The following is a 16,563-nucleotide window of genomic DNA, read 5'->3' as shown; positions in this document are numbered from 1 at the left end:
CTATATGGTACCTTCATATGTATTTTAGTTGGTTTTACTTACACTTTTTGGTTGTGTGCATGTCATTGTTATATGGAAGCTTGTATATTGCACGTCTCTTTTGGGTTGTTCTGTGTTTATTTTGTTGGTTTTACATCACTTGTGGCAATTTTGCATCTGGCTGAGGTCCCTTTGCGCCCCCTTGTGGTATTTTTTGGAGATCATTTTTTTGTTTGTTTTACATCTGTTTTTGCTAATTTCGTGTCTACTTTTGTTGGTTTTGCTAACACTTTATGGTTGTTTTGGGTGTATTTGTAGTTACTGCACATTACTTTGTTCCCTTTGGGCCTTCGTATATTAATAAACTCATAGATTCCATCCTTAGACTGAATAATTCCCCCTGTGGTTCCCTTTCTAGCCCCTTTCCTAGACTTTTCTTTGTACGCCATTGCGGGCTGCAAACATCCTGACAGGCTCTGCTCAGGGCACCACAACACTTTATACTTTCTCCCTCGCGGTGCATTGTGGGAATTTATGTAAAGCCAACATGGCAGCCGCCTGCGCCAGAAGGCTCGGTAAGGTCGGCTGGGTTTTTCTGGAATCTCCCGCCGCCCGCCGGCCCGGTACTTTGTCTTGTCTGCTGGGGAATGCTGGTGCACATGGGTCCAGGAGGGCGTACAGTACCGGCGGGACGGGGCTCCGGTCGCAACTGCTCTCCTCTGCCCGGGCAGGAGGAGGCAGGTTGTTGGGCTGCGCCTTCCTGCTCGGTGGAGGTTTGGGTTTGTATCAGACCTTGAAGCGGTCTGCCCAGGAGCACCTGGCCGAGGAGACCAAGGTGAGCCGGTTCTCCTCTGACATGTCTGGAGAAGAGGTCAGCTGTGCAGCTCAGTAAAGTCCATTATATCATTAATACAGCTTCAAAATACCGGGTTTTACACCTATTATTTCTTGTTTTATATAAAAGGTCATCAAGACATCAATGATTTTGAGATTGCATGCTTCAGATCTTAACATCTGCACTAAATATTTGGTCCTTTTGTTTAAAAAAAATGACTGAAAACGTTAAATCTATTAACGTGTAGATTTGTTCCAAATAATCCAATCTTCTCAAGTTTCCATCATTTTATCAACTGTTTGAAATTGACTGACCTTATTCAAGCTTTATATTATTCATATAATCTGTGGTAACCATGATCTTCACTCAGTGCTGCTTTAACGTTCTTGTACCCTTTCTGCGTAAAAAGTTCTTAAAACAGTGGATTTTCACACAAGCCCTGAAAGTACACAACAAGAGAACCAAATCAAACTAATGAAACCGAATCATTATACTTGTGTACTTGTTTATTAAGAAAAATTAGCCAATATTACATATCAGAGTTTCAATAGTAAGAGAACCCTTATTTTCAGTATCTGTTGTGATCCCCTTGTGCAGCAACAGCAGCAACTACACGTCTCTGGTAACGTCTGATCAGTCGTCTACAGCAGCTTGGAGGAAATTTAGTCCATTCCTCAGTACAGAACCACTTCAGATAAAATATATTGGTGGGTTTCCTCACATGAACTGCTTGCTTTGGGTGCTTCCGCAAAATTTGTATTGGATTAAGGTCAGGACAAAAGATTAATTTTGTTATTCTTCAACCATTCTGTTGTAGAATCACTTGAGTGTTCTTGGGCCCGTTATCTAAAAGAGTTTAGCAGTATTGCAGAGGAGCTGGTGGAGAGCAAAATCCAGCAGGTATCTTCCAAAGTTAGAATATTTTCAGTGTTTTTTTCCCACCATGGCAACAAAAAAACACTGTCCAATAAATCCTGTCAGCTGCTAAAAGGTTTATTTCAGAGACATATAACATAAATAACTAGTTTCTTAAAGGGATCGCTGCAATCGGATGAATTCTGATCAATTTAACAAATGAGAAAAGGAGGTACATGGCTCACGCCCGATGACAGCTGGGATAGGCTCCAGTCCCCACACACACACACACACACACACACTCCAGAGGACTAACTGTTACAGAAGATGAATGAATGAATAGAAAGGAGGTACATGGACGTTTTATAGGTGTTGCAGTTTTCTAAATTGACACAAGGCGGTGCTGTTGCTCCTCATTTATTTTCCTTCATAATTTTTGAGATATTCCTCATCTCATTTATCACCTGCTTAATAGCTAATGAAGTATAACAGATGCTAACAGGCTGTTGTCATGATTCACATTTTAAAAGTGGATACATGTTTGTGAGGTAATATGCTTTCTTTGTTGTTGTTGCTGTTGTACCTCCTGTTGCTGAAACTGCATATATCATGGCAGTCTTCATTTTCTCTGAACACTTGGACTAAATTTTGAACATCTTCGAGTATATTGATGCCCAACATTTTTGAATGGCATAGTCGAATATAATTTTTATTTCTTATAGAAAGATGAATTCATGGCTCCATCTGGAGAATCATCTTTCCTTAACTGTCTTGTTCCAGGTTTCAGGAGGAGGTCTGAAGCTGACACTGTACCAGTATAAGACTTGTCCGTTCTGCAGCAAGGTGCGAGCGTTTCTGGACTACCATGGGCTGCCGTATGAGATTGTGGAGGTGAACCCGGTCATGAGGAAGGAGATCAAGTGGTCCACCTACAGAAAAGTGCCAATCCTGATGGTGGATGGTGAGCTGGTAAGACAAGACACTTCTCATGTGAGTAAAAACGTTACCTTGTCCAATAATATGCAACCTTTGCAGTGATGCTTTTTTTTTTTTGTCGTATCTGCAGCAACTGAACGACTCGTCTGTCATCATCAGTTCCCTCAAGACCCTTTTAATCAACAAGTAAGTTGCAGCTTCCTTCAAATGTTATATTTGGTTTTCTCTTGATGATCACTCCAGTTATACGTCCTGTTTGTGATGCTCATAGCACTGGAAAAATCCCACAGATTACAGTCTGGTAATCTATCTGGATTTCATTATGGGGTTATTAGTTCTCAACGTCCAGACCAGATTTTCACCACAACAGATTTATAGGTGTGGGAAACGGCCTTTTATGGCATGTTTTATAGTCCAAAAACGAATTACAGGCACGACAAATAAAACCCAAACCTGTCTGTATGGTTTAACGATGTGATAAACAAGCCTGAAAAACTAAAAACAGAACAAAGCAAAGCAGACTCTAATAAATGCCTTTGTCAACTGAGAATGTCCAGGGAGAAAAACCTGTCCGAAATCCTTCGTTGCTACCCAGAGATGAAGTCCATAAACGACAAGGGGAAGGAAGTGACGGAGTACAACAACAAGTACTGGCTGATGCTAAGCGAGGACGAGACCGCCACGTTTTACACCCAGAAGGGAATGCAGAAGTAAGTCCAGACTTGCTGCTCTCACTAAAACTACCTGCATTTGTCAGTATACTGTTGTTTTTTTTTTTTTTTTTTTTTTAAAGGTTGCACATGTGGCTTTGATGTTGACCAATGGCTGTGGAGCATTCATACTCTCTGGCTGTTGATTGGGCAGCTGATTTAAAGCCTGCAAGGAGGTGGAAGTTGAAACAATGTTGCACAATAATTGAATACTTTTGTTGGTGCTTCCAGAGAGGAGATGAAGTGGCGTAAGTGGGCTGATGATTGGCTCGTGCACCTCATATCTCCCAACGTGTACCGAACTACCGGCGAAGCCCTGGCCTCCTTCGACTACATCGTCCGCGAGGGCAAATTTGGTTCTGTCGAAGGTTTCTTTGCCAAATATGTTGGCGCCGCAGCCATGTTCCTCATCTCCAAACGGCTGAAGAGTCGGTACGGTATCCGTTTTCAACAGTGACAAACTGCTCGTTATCCCTTGCAGTTCTGGTAGATTTTAAGCCATGGATAACATTTTGCTTCCTCTTGTCTGGACAGACACAACCTGCAGGATGATGTCAGGCAGGATCTCTACAAGGCCGTCAATGACTGGGTTTCAGCCATTGGGAAGAGCAGGAAGTTCATGGGTGGAGATAAACCCAACCTGGCAGACCTGGTGAGGATACATACCTCTACCCCCAGTTTACCTGGACCTTCACTCTCAAGTACTTTGTCCTGTCCTGTTATTAAATATTGGCTTTTCCCTCCCTTTGACACCATCTGCAGGCTGTGTTCGGAGTCCTCAGGGTGATGGAGGGCCTGCAGGCATTTGACGATATGATGGAGAATACCAAAGTCAAACACTGGTACCACCGCATGGAGAAAGCGACACTCAACCATGAGGGTTTAACAGCGAGCGCTTCCAGCCACTGAAGAGTAAAACCTCCAAGAAGATTGACTTCTGTTTTGGGAATTTTCACCGGACTCCCTGCGAGAAGTGCGTGTGAGCCTATTGATGTGTGTGAATGAATAAACTGCAGACAGTCATGTAGATGAAGAGGTCTCACACACGTGGAAACACTGTCAGATATTACATTTTAGGAGGGAACCATCAAATATGAAGCTCTTATTTAATTGGTGAATTTCACTGACGTCTGCTGTCACATTTTCACAGTACGGTTAAAGGTCAGTTCTGTCAATTTCACACCAACGTGTTTGATTACTTTGGTTTTATTGGGAATTGAAAATTTGACTTATTTCCCATTTAACAGTCAGACAACGTATAGGCATTAACTGGTTTCGCTAAAGATCTGAAAAAGCCTTGAGAGCTTCCTCAAAGTCCAGAGTTTGGGTTTCGATACAGATAAACTGTGGGAGAAAATATCTGTATCTCTACTGTAAAAATGTTCAGATGTTCAGATTTTCACTTCAATACCCAATAAAAGCAATTAGTGTGTGGTACGACTGGAAAATGACAAGGATCTGTAATAAATTGAAAACCTGCTTGAACGGTTCAATAATGTTGTTTTGTCTGCACTTGTTCGAAGTTTAATTTTGGGCTCAGTGGATTGGAATTCAGGCGATTATTTCTTCGTCTAACTGATGCAGGATCAGTCCGGCAGTGAGGTGTCGATAACTTCCTCATCTTGTGTTCTCATTTGAGGTGAAATAAAAACAAAATAAAATGTAAGAATGTACTTAACATGCAATCCTTTAACTGCAAAAATAATTACCTAATTGATTGTTTGAAAACTCAAATGTGCAGAGTTGTAAAAATGTCAAATAAAAAGAGGAAACCTTGAATTTTGTTTTTTTATTTCAGGGCAATGACTACATTGGTGTCTATTAACATGAGGTGTTGTAGCTTTGAGAACACAATTTGTTACACATACACCAATCAGCCAAAACATTATCACCCCTGACAGGTGGGTGGGATATATCATACCACAAGTGAACATTTTATTCTCAAAGTTGATATTAGAAGCAGGAAAAATCTAAAAGTGGAAGGATTTGAAAGACTTTGAGAAGGACCAAACTGATGACCAGGTGACTGGATCAGAGCATCTCCAGAACTGCTAGAAGTGGTCCAAGGAAGGAGGAGAACTGAGACAGCCAAGGCTCATTGACAAATGTAGGGGACACGTGGCAGGACGCACTATGGGAAGAAGACAAACTGGTGGATGCAGTGTGATGCTTTGGTCAATGTTCTGCTGGGAGACATTGGGTCCTTCCATTCATGTGGATGTTACTTTGACACGTACCACCTACCTAAGCATTGCTGAAGACCATGTCCACCCTTTAATTGAAACAGTATTCCCTGATGGCCTCTTTTAGCAGGATAATGCTCCCTGGGTCAGGAATGATTTGAGATGGTGTTGACTTGCCTCCAAATTCCCCAGGTCTCAGTCCAATCACCAGCATCTGAAGGATCCCTGGGGGGGGCCTTCAACTCTCAACGTGCAGGACTACAACAAGAATCTGCTGCTAACATCTTCAGAGGTCTAGAGGAGTCCATGCCTCAACGGGTCAGAAGGACCAAAACAATATTAGGCGTAATGTTATGGCTGATCAGCTTATGTTAAGATCAGCAGACATTTTGCTGCTACGTTATTGACTGGACGGAAGAATAACTTTCTTTAATGGAGGAAAAATTACACAAAATGAAACGGAAACTCTTTGACAAGGTTTTATTTCATTTGGTTTGTAGATCTGCACAACTCTTGTTGACATTCGTCTATATTCAGCATTACATTCGCTATTAATTTCAGGATCAGTTTTTGTGGATTAAACTCTTCATCGGCAGTTTGTTAAACCACAAATATTTATTCCACACAGTGGATTTATGAAAAAAATATATATGCGTCAAAAAGTCCAAATCATTTGAACAGTGAGTGTCGAGAGTAAACACAAACAGTAGTAATCCTGTTGTAGCTCATAGGAATAAAAACATTAAACACACTCAATGGAGGACTTCGATCCAGGCATTTCACAAAAAAACCTCCAAAAAAACAAACACATTATTTCTTGTTCGATACCTGTATTTGTACACTTCTGGATGGTTTGACCAGATGTTGGGAGGACAAGTTTATTTTTTATTTTTTTTGGGTAAACTTGAGTGTTGTTTGGCCTCCATAATTGTCGCCATCAAGAGATCAGCTCTTTGAATAAAAAACGCCAGCCCCAGAAGCAGCACAACATTTGACTTTTCCTTGCTTTCACAAAAGCCTGCCTCTCGTTATTAAAAGGCGTCGAGCATCAAAACCCCAGCGTGGCTGCTCATCCCCCTCTTCGGTCATGACCTCCAGAACGTGGAGCCCAGCTGGCCTTTGGGTGGACTGATCTGTCGGCTCTGCAGCGACATCTGCGTAGTTTCAAAGATTGACAAAAACATCCTTAAAATAAATGTCTGTTTCTCTTGAAAATAGTTTTGAAAAGTTTGTCCTTGACTCCCTATCTGAAAAGACAACCCTATTCCACTTTCATATATTTTTTTATTCTCATGGGGAAGCAGACGTCCTCACAAACTGAGTGACTGTGCAAGAAAGCAACTAGTAGAGGTGGACACCAAGAAACCTATGACTACTCTGAAGGAGACGCCATGATTCCATTATAAAAACAATTAAGGGGAAAAACATCTAAGGGGGTGAATACTTATAATAGGGTGTGTACATACTTATCTCTGGTGTCCATAATAATAAGTGTGTTCATCACACTTAAGAATCCAAAACTTTCCTGAGAGTTATCATGTTCTTATGAAGTACGCTAACATACCTGTAGAAACTGTTTGAGCCTGATGACCGAACCCATCTGTCCACTACTGGTCACTGCTTCGATCCTGGAAAGACACATTTCAGTCATCAGACAGAGCAGGTTTAAAGTTGCAGGTACAATGTTTTACCTGTTAATTCAACATGATTTAACCTGTTAAGACCTAGAGTGCTCGGAAGTGAAGCTCGCCTAATAAGACAAGATGAAATCAGGAATAGCTCCAAAACTATCAGGTCCATGTACATGACCCTGGTCTCTACGGGTAGGTAAGACTTCAGAGAATGGATTCCCAGTGTTCGTAACATTGGGACTGTTTCTATGTTTGCTTTATATGTGATAAACCAAAGGACAAATTTACATTTTTATCACTGTCTAATATTTCTTATAGATTAGACCAGGGGTTCCCAAACTTTTCCATGCCAAGGCCTCCCAAACAGCATTAGCTTCTGACCAGGGACCCCCTTTGCAAACCTACAGACAATGCTACAAAATATGTAAAGAAACGTCATCTTTTATAATATTTTTCTTACTTTTATTCGCTATTCAATAACTATTACATTTGTTTAGTGTAAGTGCTGCCTCATATTTTCTGATTTTAGTTGGTTCTTGGGTTTTTTTTGCAGCAGTGTCCTCCACGAGAGGGCTGTTGGTTTGTTCCTTCGGTCTCTTTCTTGTCAAAACCCTGTCCATTTTGCGCTAGCTACATGCTAGCTTGAGGAGCAAAGCATCTTGATAAATGGTGCAAACCGCCAGGTCTACACAGATTATGAGGTCATGAACGATGTTTTGACTGGCAGGGAATCAGAAAGATGAGCATGGCAAATAACATTTAGATATAATACATTATTAATAATTATGTTTTATGATAATGATTTAAAAAATAATTCGATTATATTTTATAATAATGATTAATAAAAATTCAATTATATTTTTTTCAAAAAAAAGAAATTACAGAGGCACTCTGAAGTGGAAGAAGTATCAAAAAAATCCTTTAATTTAACATGGCACGGACTGATTAAAAGCACATGAGCCTACGCGTTGCGGCCATCTTGGCCTTCATCAGGGCATAGACACAGAAAGTATTTTTTTTTTCATTTTTCTAATTTTTTTTCTTATCTTCCCTCCAATTGTCTGAGGCCCCCCTAGCGCCACCTGGCGGCCCCCCAGGGGGCCCCGGCCCCCACTTGAAAATCACTGGATTAGACAGTAGATAACTACCTGATAGTAGTCATGTCATGCACAGAGATGCCACTGAACTCATTCAGCAACCCCTGGACTATAACTGGACCAAGAGTTTATAGCAATACCATAAAGCACACATATTCTACGAAGGTTTTAGAAAACCATACCAGGTGGACTCGCCATTTGGATAACCAAAGTTTGCCACATTGTATTTTTACCTCTTGAAAGGTAATCTGGCTACAAAATACTACTGATTCCCATTACAGGAGGCACTGTAGACATAAATCAACCTTTGGCCATTTTATTCTATGACCTGTATATTCTATGACTGTGCACATTATAGAATCCATGAAAAAGAAGGATCTTTCCTCCATATGGCTGTTCTTCACACATGTAACTCCCCAGGGAAACAAGTCACCCAGGCATGTTACATATTGTTGTAAAGGTCTCAGTGGCTTTTAAATAGTGGCATTGTGTCTGTTATATGAAGTACCACCATTAGCCCATTGGATGGAGGCAAAGGACCATGTCCTTTTTGTATGTAATTGAGGCACAGGGCTCCGATTCTGTCAGGCAAGTCACTATGTGGTGCATAGTTGATGGAGAACCGTGTGGAAAGGCTCAAGGGACCGAACTATATGAATTACATTTGATGTCAGTTTTGGGGGGTTTGATGAAATATCGAGATAGAAGAAGAAATTCTGACACATGGATTGTGAAACTCCAAGTTTGAAATTCCTGTTTTCTTCATTGACAGAGGCTAGCTGCATAGCTCCAGCTATGTGATGCTTTGAATTGATACTTTGTTCCATTTTGACTGTCTCAAATATTTAACTAAAACATGAAAATTAGTAACAAACAAATGCTTTTTGAATAAAATACAATTGGACAGTTGTTTTTAAAGGTTTAAACCCCTGATATTTTAAAGACATTAGTAAAAACAACAAGCACCCTGATGTATTAGTTACATAACATTCTACTAAACCCAACACTGGATGGAAGGGGTTATAATCGTGAGTGTGTACCTGGGAAAGTATTCCTCCTTTAAAATCAGGATGAGTTTCCAGAATTGACCCTGATACTGCTTCATCAAAGCATTACCACAAACCTGAAAAATAAATAACAGCAACACGAGCATTACACCTCCTGGAAGCTGAACAACTCTGTATACAGATTAGGCAGTAGAGCTGCAGAGTAAAATTATACAGACGTGATATGTCCTTTTCAAAGGTGTTGTTAAAGGGACAGACTCACCTCCAGGAAGTCAAACAGGAGCGTTGCTGTAATGTCTGCCAGAGGCTCCATGTTGAGCATCTGAGCCAACCAACGCCATCCGTGGTTCAGACCGTGAAGAACAGGCTGAAGCGCAACACAACAGTCAGTCACTCTAATGTGTAGATGGAAATAATTAGATGCAATAGGAAGTGAGAGAGTTTTTACCCCCTGCTTTGAGCTGTACGGCCACCTCAGCTGGATGATGGCAGCATAGAGACGGATCATCCCCGACATCCTCTTCAAGAAACTGTCCTGGCCTTCCACTCCGGAGTCATCCACACGGTAACCAAGAATCCTGTTGAGGAGAACACCCGACATAAACCTGCGTGTCCCCGGTGCCAAATCAGCTACAATGTAGGTGAAGCAAGACATTTCCAAGGAGCTCCCCACCTCTGATATTCCTCCACGGGTGTGCCGTCCTTCATGGGTGGGTAATGCGGGACTGAATAAGGGCACTTCTTGTGAAGGTGGGCAAGGATTAGGTCTCCCACTCGAGGGTGAAGCTCCCAGATGCCAGAGGCCACCACAGCGATGGGGAAGGCAGCTTCGTGGTGAGCCGCCACTTCCTCCTCTCCTTGTTTCTGTCATCAGAAAATGTTTGTTTTCATAAATAACAAACTAAATATGTGGAACATGACAGAACAGTCTAATATTTTCTGCTACTAATAGATATACAGTGCTGCTAAAAAGTTTAAAAGTCTGAATTTTCAATCAGCGGATTTTCACAAGTCGGGTAAGTAGACAAGGAAACCCAGTCAACCAAATGAAACAGAAATATCATACATGTGTTTGTTTAATCAAGAAAAGACAAGACAATATTACATGTCTGATTTTTGCAAAAGTATTTGAACCCTTGTGCAGCAGTAAAAGCACATAAACATTTCTGGTAACTGCTGACCAGTCGTCTCTAGAGGAATGTAAGCCCATTCCTCAGTACGCTTCAGTTCTGAGATGTTGGTGGTTTGTTTTAGGTGTTTCCATAACATTTCTATTGGATTAAGGTCTGGGCTTAGACTTGGCCATTCAAAAACATTCATTTGGTTCTTTGGTTCTATTTATTTTTTCCAAAAATAGTTCACTTACTGTTACACAAATTAGGAGAAAAGCATCAAATCCTAAATCACTTTATTTTCTGCCAATCAAATAATCAATGACAGCTTTAATGTAATACAACTCTTGGACACCATGATGGATTTCAACCATTTTGAATTTTCTGAAAAACACATTTTTGTCCCTCTCCTCCTAAACCTTTGGTCTGATACAAGAATTTTTGTGTTTCGTTATTGGACCGAGATTGTCAAAGACTCTATAAAGCATTGTTTAGTTTCCAAGATGTCGACGGATGAAATTCAGGGATACTGCCACCAGTGTGACTAAACCAACCGAATCAACATTGTTCAGCCATGTTAAGTCAGAAACCGTATTAATTCTCCTTGTCAGTTTTAGTTGTTGACTGAAAAACTACTGTAACCCGCAAAATTGTCGCTTGTCATTGAACTATGCAATTCAATTCTAAGTTCTAGCTTTGCTGTTAAATGTATCATTAATTTTGTTTCATTGCCAATTTGCCATCATTTTTATTTCACCTCAAAATATTTTACATTTGAACTTTACCATCAGCTAATCAATTATCTGAAAAGCACTCAGACTTGCAGAATGTCCATACAGCACCACAGAATGGCAGCTTTACATAAAACAGAAGAAACTCACCACAAACTTCTCAGCCAGTTTGTAGCTGACAAATTCCAGGCCCTGTGGATGGTGTGAGGTGGAGACGGACTTCCCTCCCGACACCACCGGCCGTCCCGACAGCAGCTTGTCAATCTTGTCAAAGATCTCCCTGAGCTGGGATCCTGAGTTGCTGGCGATTTGGCTGACAGGGATTGTGGCTGCTTTCTGCAGCTCCAGCTTAAGTTTCTTGGTCTGAGTGCAAAGAGAAGATAGACAAAACCATTTAATCACAAGTAAATTCACAATGTGTTCAATGTCTCTTATGAAATTCATTTTGGCTGTCAAAGAACGATGGATTATAAGGAAATTAACATCCTGAAAACATCGTCCAACCCACCTGGGCGTCTCTGGGTGAGTTGAGTTGTTCGAAGGACTGAGCACACCCAGCAGCCAGCTCCTGCAGCTCCCTGTACCACCTCAGTGTGCTGTCTTCAGCACTGTTCTGCAGCCCTGTTGGAAGTTCAATGTGAAATGTTCAAAAACATTGATATCACTCAGCTGTTATTCTGTATATTGTAGACATTCAGTTTTAAATATTCTCATATCTGTCCAGTTACAGGCCTTACCAACTCAGGAATTTGGGTTTAACTCAGAAATAACACAGGAATAACCATATTTCAACTCAGGTTAGACTCTGGAAAGACTCAGAAATAATTTGGGAAATAAGGCAGGAATAAAACTTTGAACTTTTGACCTTTGATAACTGAAGCCAAACTCAAGTTTAACTCTGCAATAACCCAAAAATAACTCAGCAGTTCAGGAATAATTCATGTGTAAGTCCCTCGGAGGAGAATCGGGGAATACCTACAAAGTAACTCTAAAATAATAACTGTTCACTAAGGAACAACTCAAGAATAAATCAATATTAACTCTGGAATAATTTAGGCTTAACCTCAGTTAATCCGGAGTTATTTTTAAACTCCATTTTAACACAAGAATAAATCAGGAACAGTTCAAGTCTAACTCGGATCTAACTCAGGTTTAATTTAAGAATAACTCAGGAAGGGCATAACTCAGACACAGTTTTGGAATAATTAGGGAATAAGTCAGGAGTAACTGAGGTTAAACTCTGGTTTAACTCAGGAATAACCCAGGATTAATCCAGCAATAACTGGGGTTTAATAAAGGAATGACTCATGAATAACTCAGGGTTATCTCAGGTCTAATTAATGTCAAACTCAGGTTTAATTCGGTAATAACGAAACAAAAAGCTCAACACTACTTTAGTTTTAACTCCTTTTAAATGGGGTGTTTTGTGTTTGCCGACGTCTGACAGCACTAAGCGATACTACACTTAACCCTCCATCACCTTGTCTCTTTGCCTTCTCTTTGGCCGACTGCGCTGCCTTCTTCTGTGCTTCCTGTTGCGCCTGCAACTCCGCCTGCTTCCTGCGCTCCTCCTCCTGCTCCTGCTCCTTCTTCTTCTTCTCTTGGGCCTTAGCCGCCTCCTCCTGCATCAGCCGGATCAGAGCCCTCATGTCGTGTAGTGCTCGTTCTGCCACATTCATGTCCTCCACGCTGGGAAAATCTCCCTGGAAAGAAAGAGCTTGTGTGTCTCATCATTACAGCTTGGATTTTTATCTCAGGTCAAACACCAGCAAACTGTCAGTTTGACTGACCTCAGCAGTCTTTCGCACCACTTCCGACACCTGAGAGCATAGCTGGTTTCCCCGGGTGCTCAAGGAGCTGAGGCTGGCCGGTGGGAGGCTGGCCTTGCTCTGGGTGGATGGCTCCAGCAGCTGGTTGAGCTGCAGGACCTCCTCCTGGATGGTGTTGAGGTTGCGAAGTCTCTCCCTGCCTTCCGTCTGCCTCTGCCTCTCAAGCTCTGCCTCCCGAAGACGCTGCAGCTCGGCCTCCCTCAATCGCAGGTTCAGGATCTGACGGCGCAGTCAAATTAAGCAAATGCTACAAACACTCGCAGTAAAAGTGTCTTTCAAGGATGAAAAGGATCACAAGATTCCAGGAGACAAATTCTCTGACAACTGCGCATGTGAGCACGCCATATGTCACATGACATCAAGAACACAGTATTGAAGGACAAGTGTTTGAACCTGTACCGTCTCCAACCTGGAGAATAATGAAAACTTGGAGACATATTGGTCATCTTCTACTCAATCAATTCAGGGTTAGAGATAAAGTTGAAGAAAAAATGACTCTTCTCCTCCTTTTCTTCTTCCACTCCTCCTTCTCATCCATCATCTTATCCTTCTCCTCCTCTTTCCTACTTCTTTCCCCTTCTCCTTGTTTTTCTGACACCTCCTCTACCTCTCTTTCTGCTTCTTGTCCCTGTCCTCCCCCTTCTTCTTCTTCTGCATCCTCTACTTCCTTCTCTCTCCTCCTTCTTCCACTACTTGTTCTTCTTCTTATTCTCCTTCTCTTCTTCATCCTTCTGCTTTTTCTACACATTCTTCTCCTCCTTCTGCTCTCCACAGCAGCAGAACCACTTTGTCAATCCATGTCAACACAGGCACTGACTCCAGTATCTTTTCACAGTCATACCTTCATCCTGTGTCGCTGCTCTTCTTTCAGCTTCTCCTGACGCCCCATGCTCTCTTTAGTTCTGCAGAAATTAGAAAACCAGAACATATCAAATATGAAACATTTTAATAATAGTAAAAATAAAACTAATATCTGGAATAATATTTGCATGCTTGTTGCTGTTGGCCCTTACTCTCTGTCCATCATGTCCCTCACGCTCTGATACTCCTGCCTCTGCTTCAGCTCCATGAACTCCTCGAAGCGTTTCAGCTGCTCCGACTCGGCATTCGCCACCTCGACTGCCAGCTTCTCCTGCATCTCTTGCCGCCGTATGAGTGCAAGCTGAACCAAAAGATTTAAGAAGTCAGTCAGGTGAGGTACTTTCACCGTCTTACTCTATTAGAAATGAAGACTTAGCATGTCCGACCTTGGCCTTTTCTCGATGTTCCTCCTCAAATCTGAGAATGCGGCCAGCCGTCTCCATGGCTTTAGGCGACAGCAGGGAAATGACGGGTGTTGACGCAGGACTGGACACTTGGAGGACACTGTCTGCCTCTGTGTTTTCATCCTTCGTCTCATCGCTGAGAGTCTGCAGCGCATTAATTAGGAGGAAAGAGTCATGAGCCATAAAAGTTCTGAGAGGGATTCATTCAAGATGAGAGACTCACCTCGTTCTTTAAAGACGACTCGGCAGAAAGTGCTGTATTCCTGGCATTTATGTCGGCAATGGATCCTGTGGAGGAGATCGAGGCTGCAATCTCCTCCGAGGGACTGGGGCTGGAGTCTCCGGAGAGGAAGCCCGGGAAGGAGGACCTCTGCAGGGGTGCCGAGCTGAGCCGGTCCAATATGACCCCGGAGTGTGCGGACAAGTCAAGGGCCTCTTTACAACCTGTCAAAATATGCTGCAAGAGCACAGGAGCACTTCAGTCATGGAAACTATACATACGTACACTAGACTATTTTACTAGACCTGACATTTCCACTACTAGAGACTTCCAATGCCTCCAAACAGAAATTCACTATCAAGTATATTTATATTTCATCAAAAAGAGAGAAAACATGTGTTTATTGACATGATATTCAGGCAGTTGAACGCTATGGAAAATAGCAAATGTAGAGGAAAATAAATAATATACACAGATCTGCCATAACATTTCGACCACCTCTTTTTACACCAAAAACAGGTCTGACCCATCAAGGCATGGACTCCTCTAGACCTCTGAAGGTGTGCTGTGGTATCTGGCACCAACACGTTAGCAGCAGTTCCTGTAAGTCCTGCTTTAGGTTGAGAGGTGGAGGCCTCCATGGAATATGCTTATTTTTATCCAGAACATTCCACAGATGCTGGATTGGATTGACATCTGGGGAATCTGGAGGCTAAGTCAACTCCTTGAACTCTGTTGTGTTCCTCAAACCATTCCTGTTGCTTTCTGGAAAGGGTGGACGTGGTCTGCAGTATTGCTTAGCTAGATGGTACGTGTGAATGTGACATCCACATGGATGGAAGGACCAGAGGTCTCCCAGCAGAACTTTGACCAAAGCATCACACTGCCTCCGCCGGCCTGTTTTCTTCCCATAATTGCTACTCACGACCCTGTCTCTAGTTCTTCTCCCTCCTTGGAGCAGTTTAGGTAGGTACTGGCTGCTGTAGACCAGGCACACCGCACCGGAGCTGCAGTTCTGGAGATGTTCTGACCCAGGCATATAGCCATCACAGTCTGATACCTGTCAAAGTCTTTCTAATCGTTCCACTTAAACATTTTTCCTGCTTCCAATATCAACTCCAAGAGCAAAATCTTCACTTTCTGCTTGATAAATACCATCATAATGTTGTGTCTGATCCTTCTATGTATAGGCTGGAAAACTATGGGACTAATAGGTGAAGTTAGTAGAGTTAAAGTTATAATACTGCCTTCTCAAATTCACTGGAGAGAAACTATAACGTAGCATAAGTTCCTCAAAATACATTTAAATATTTAGCTAGGTGCTTTCCACCACAATTCACTGCTCAACATCTGTCATGCACATCTGTCGTCCACAGTTTCGGCTAAAGAATTAAACCACTTTACTAAATAAATCACTTTCGGTTTGGTTATCAAGGTAAACAAGCGGGGTTAGCACAGGCCGGCTACCGTTAGCTAGCTAGCTAGCGACAACTCACCTCTCCTCTTTGCGACCAGAGCGGGTTGAATGTGATTTTGCCCTTTGGTGAGTTCTTTAAGGCTTGTAAAGTTTCCCATCGTAGATTTTCAGAAGGCATCACGACTATAAAAATCTTGTTTTTGCTACTGATAGCGGTCGGTTAAGTTTGAAAACCGCCTCATGAGGTAACATAAATTACGGTCCGACCAGAACCCACACTTTCTGTCGATTTATTGTTCCGCCTGTGCCACAGATTCGTTATAAACTTGTTTGCTCTAAGTTTGGTGACTAAAAAATATTATTATTATTATTTTTAATTGTATGCAACAGATAATAACGTTATTTTTGCAATTGGTCGTCTGACTTATGACGAGACATTTTATGAATTCAATTTTACGTGGTCCAGACTGCCGCTAACAACACAAATGTTATTATTATTTAAAAGTAAAGTAAGTAAAAAAAATAAAAATTAAACATTATTTTAGGCGTGTCATATATAACACAAGTATGACAACTTAAATATCACCTGCAAATAAATCATAATTTAAGTCTTAGATGATAACTAAGTTTGCAAATGACCAATCAAGACAAAGAAAATGTATGTATAGTTTGTCTCTTTATTAGGCTATAAAGACAAAAAATGTTAAATATTAGAGATTAAAAACTGTCAGATCTATTATCTGTTCAGTCAGAATA

At 41.6% G+C, this 16,563-nt stretch overlaps 2 protein-coding genes across 3 annotated transcripts; one reads left to right on the top strand and one right to left on the bottom strand.

The window, feature by feature from the left end:
• Positions 1–502: 502 nt before the first annotated feature.
• ptgesl (prostaglandin E synthase 2-like) lies at positions 503–5,437 on the top strand. 2 transcript variants are annotated; one of them, XM_084550848.1, is made up of 7 exons: positions 503–814; positions 2,450–2,638; positions 2,736–2,791; positions 3,163–3,315; positions 3,547–3,747; positions 3,850–3,967; positions 4,078–5,437. In XM_084550848.1, exons 1-7 carry the CDS (start codon positions 527–529, stop codon positions 4,222–4,224), a joined length of 1,152 nt encoding a protein of 383 aa, XP_084406974.1. In that variant the 5' UTR covers positions 503–526; the 3' UTR covers positions 4,225–5,437. The 2 variants fall into 2 exon arrangements, with proteins under 2 accessions (XP_084406974.1, XP_084406973.1); XM_084550847.1 differs by having other exon boundaries at positions 3,154–3,315; positions 4,078–5,436.
• A 526-nt stretch (positions 5,438–5,963) lies between these two features.
• On the bottom strand, positions 5,964–16,106 carry gle1 (GLE1 RNA export mediator). Its single transcript, XM_084550660.1, has 15 exons — positions 15,887–16,106; positions 14,394–14,627; positions 14,153–14,314; positions 13,919–14,067; positions 13,747–13,807; positions 12,867–13,124; positions 12,557–12,779; positions 11,585–11,697; positions 11,227–11,439; positions 9,907–10,097; positions 9,682–9,811; positions 9,496–9,600; positions 9,267–9,349; positions 7,063–7,126; positions 5,964–6,652 (listed from the first exon to the last, which is right to left on the bottom strand). The coding sequence occupies exons 1-15, from the start codon at positions 15,983–15,985 to the stop codon at positions 6,584–6,586; spliced, it is 2,154 nt and encodes a 717-aa protein (XP_084406786.1). The 5' UTR covers positions 15,986–16,106; the 3' UTR covers positions 5,964–6,583.
• Positions 16,107–16,563: the final 457 nt, after the last annotated feature.

This window comes from Chelon labrosus (genome assembly GCF_963514085.1).
Source record: "Chelon labrosus genome assembly, chromosome: 9".
Classification (NCBI taxonomy): domain Eukaryota; kingdom Metazoa; phylum Chordata; class Actinopteri; order Mugiliformes; family Mugilidae; genus Chelon; species Chelon labrosus.
This window is presented reverse-complemented; position numbering and strand designations above follow the sequence as displayed.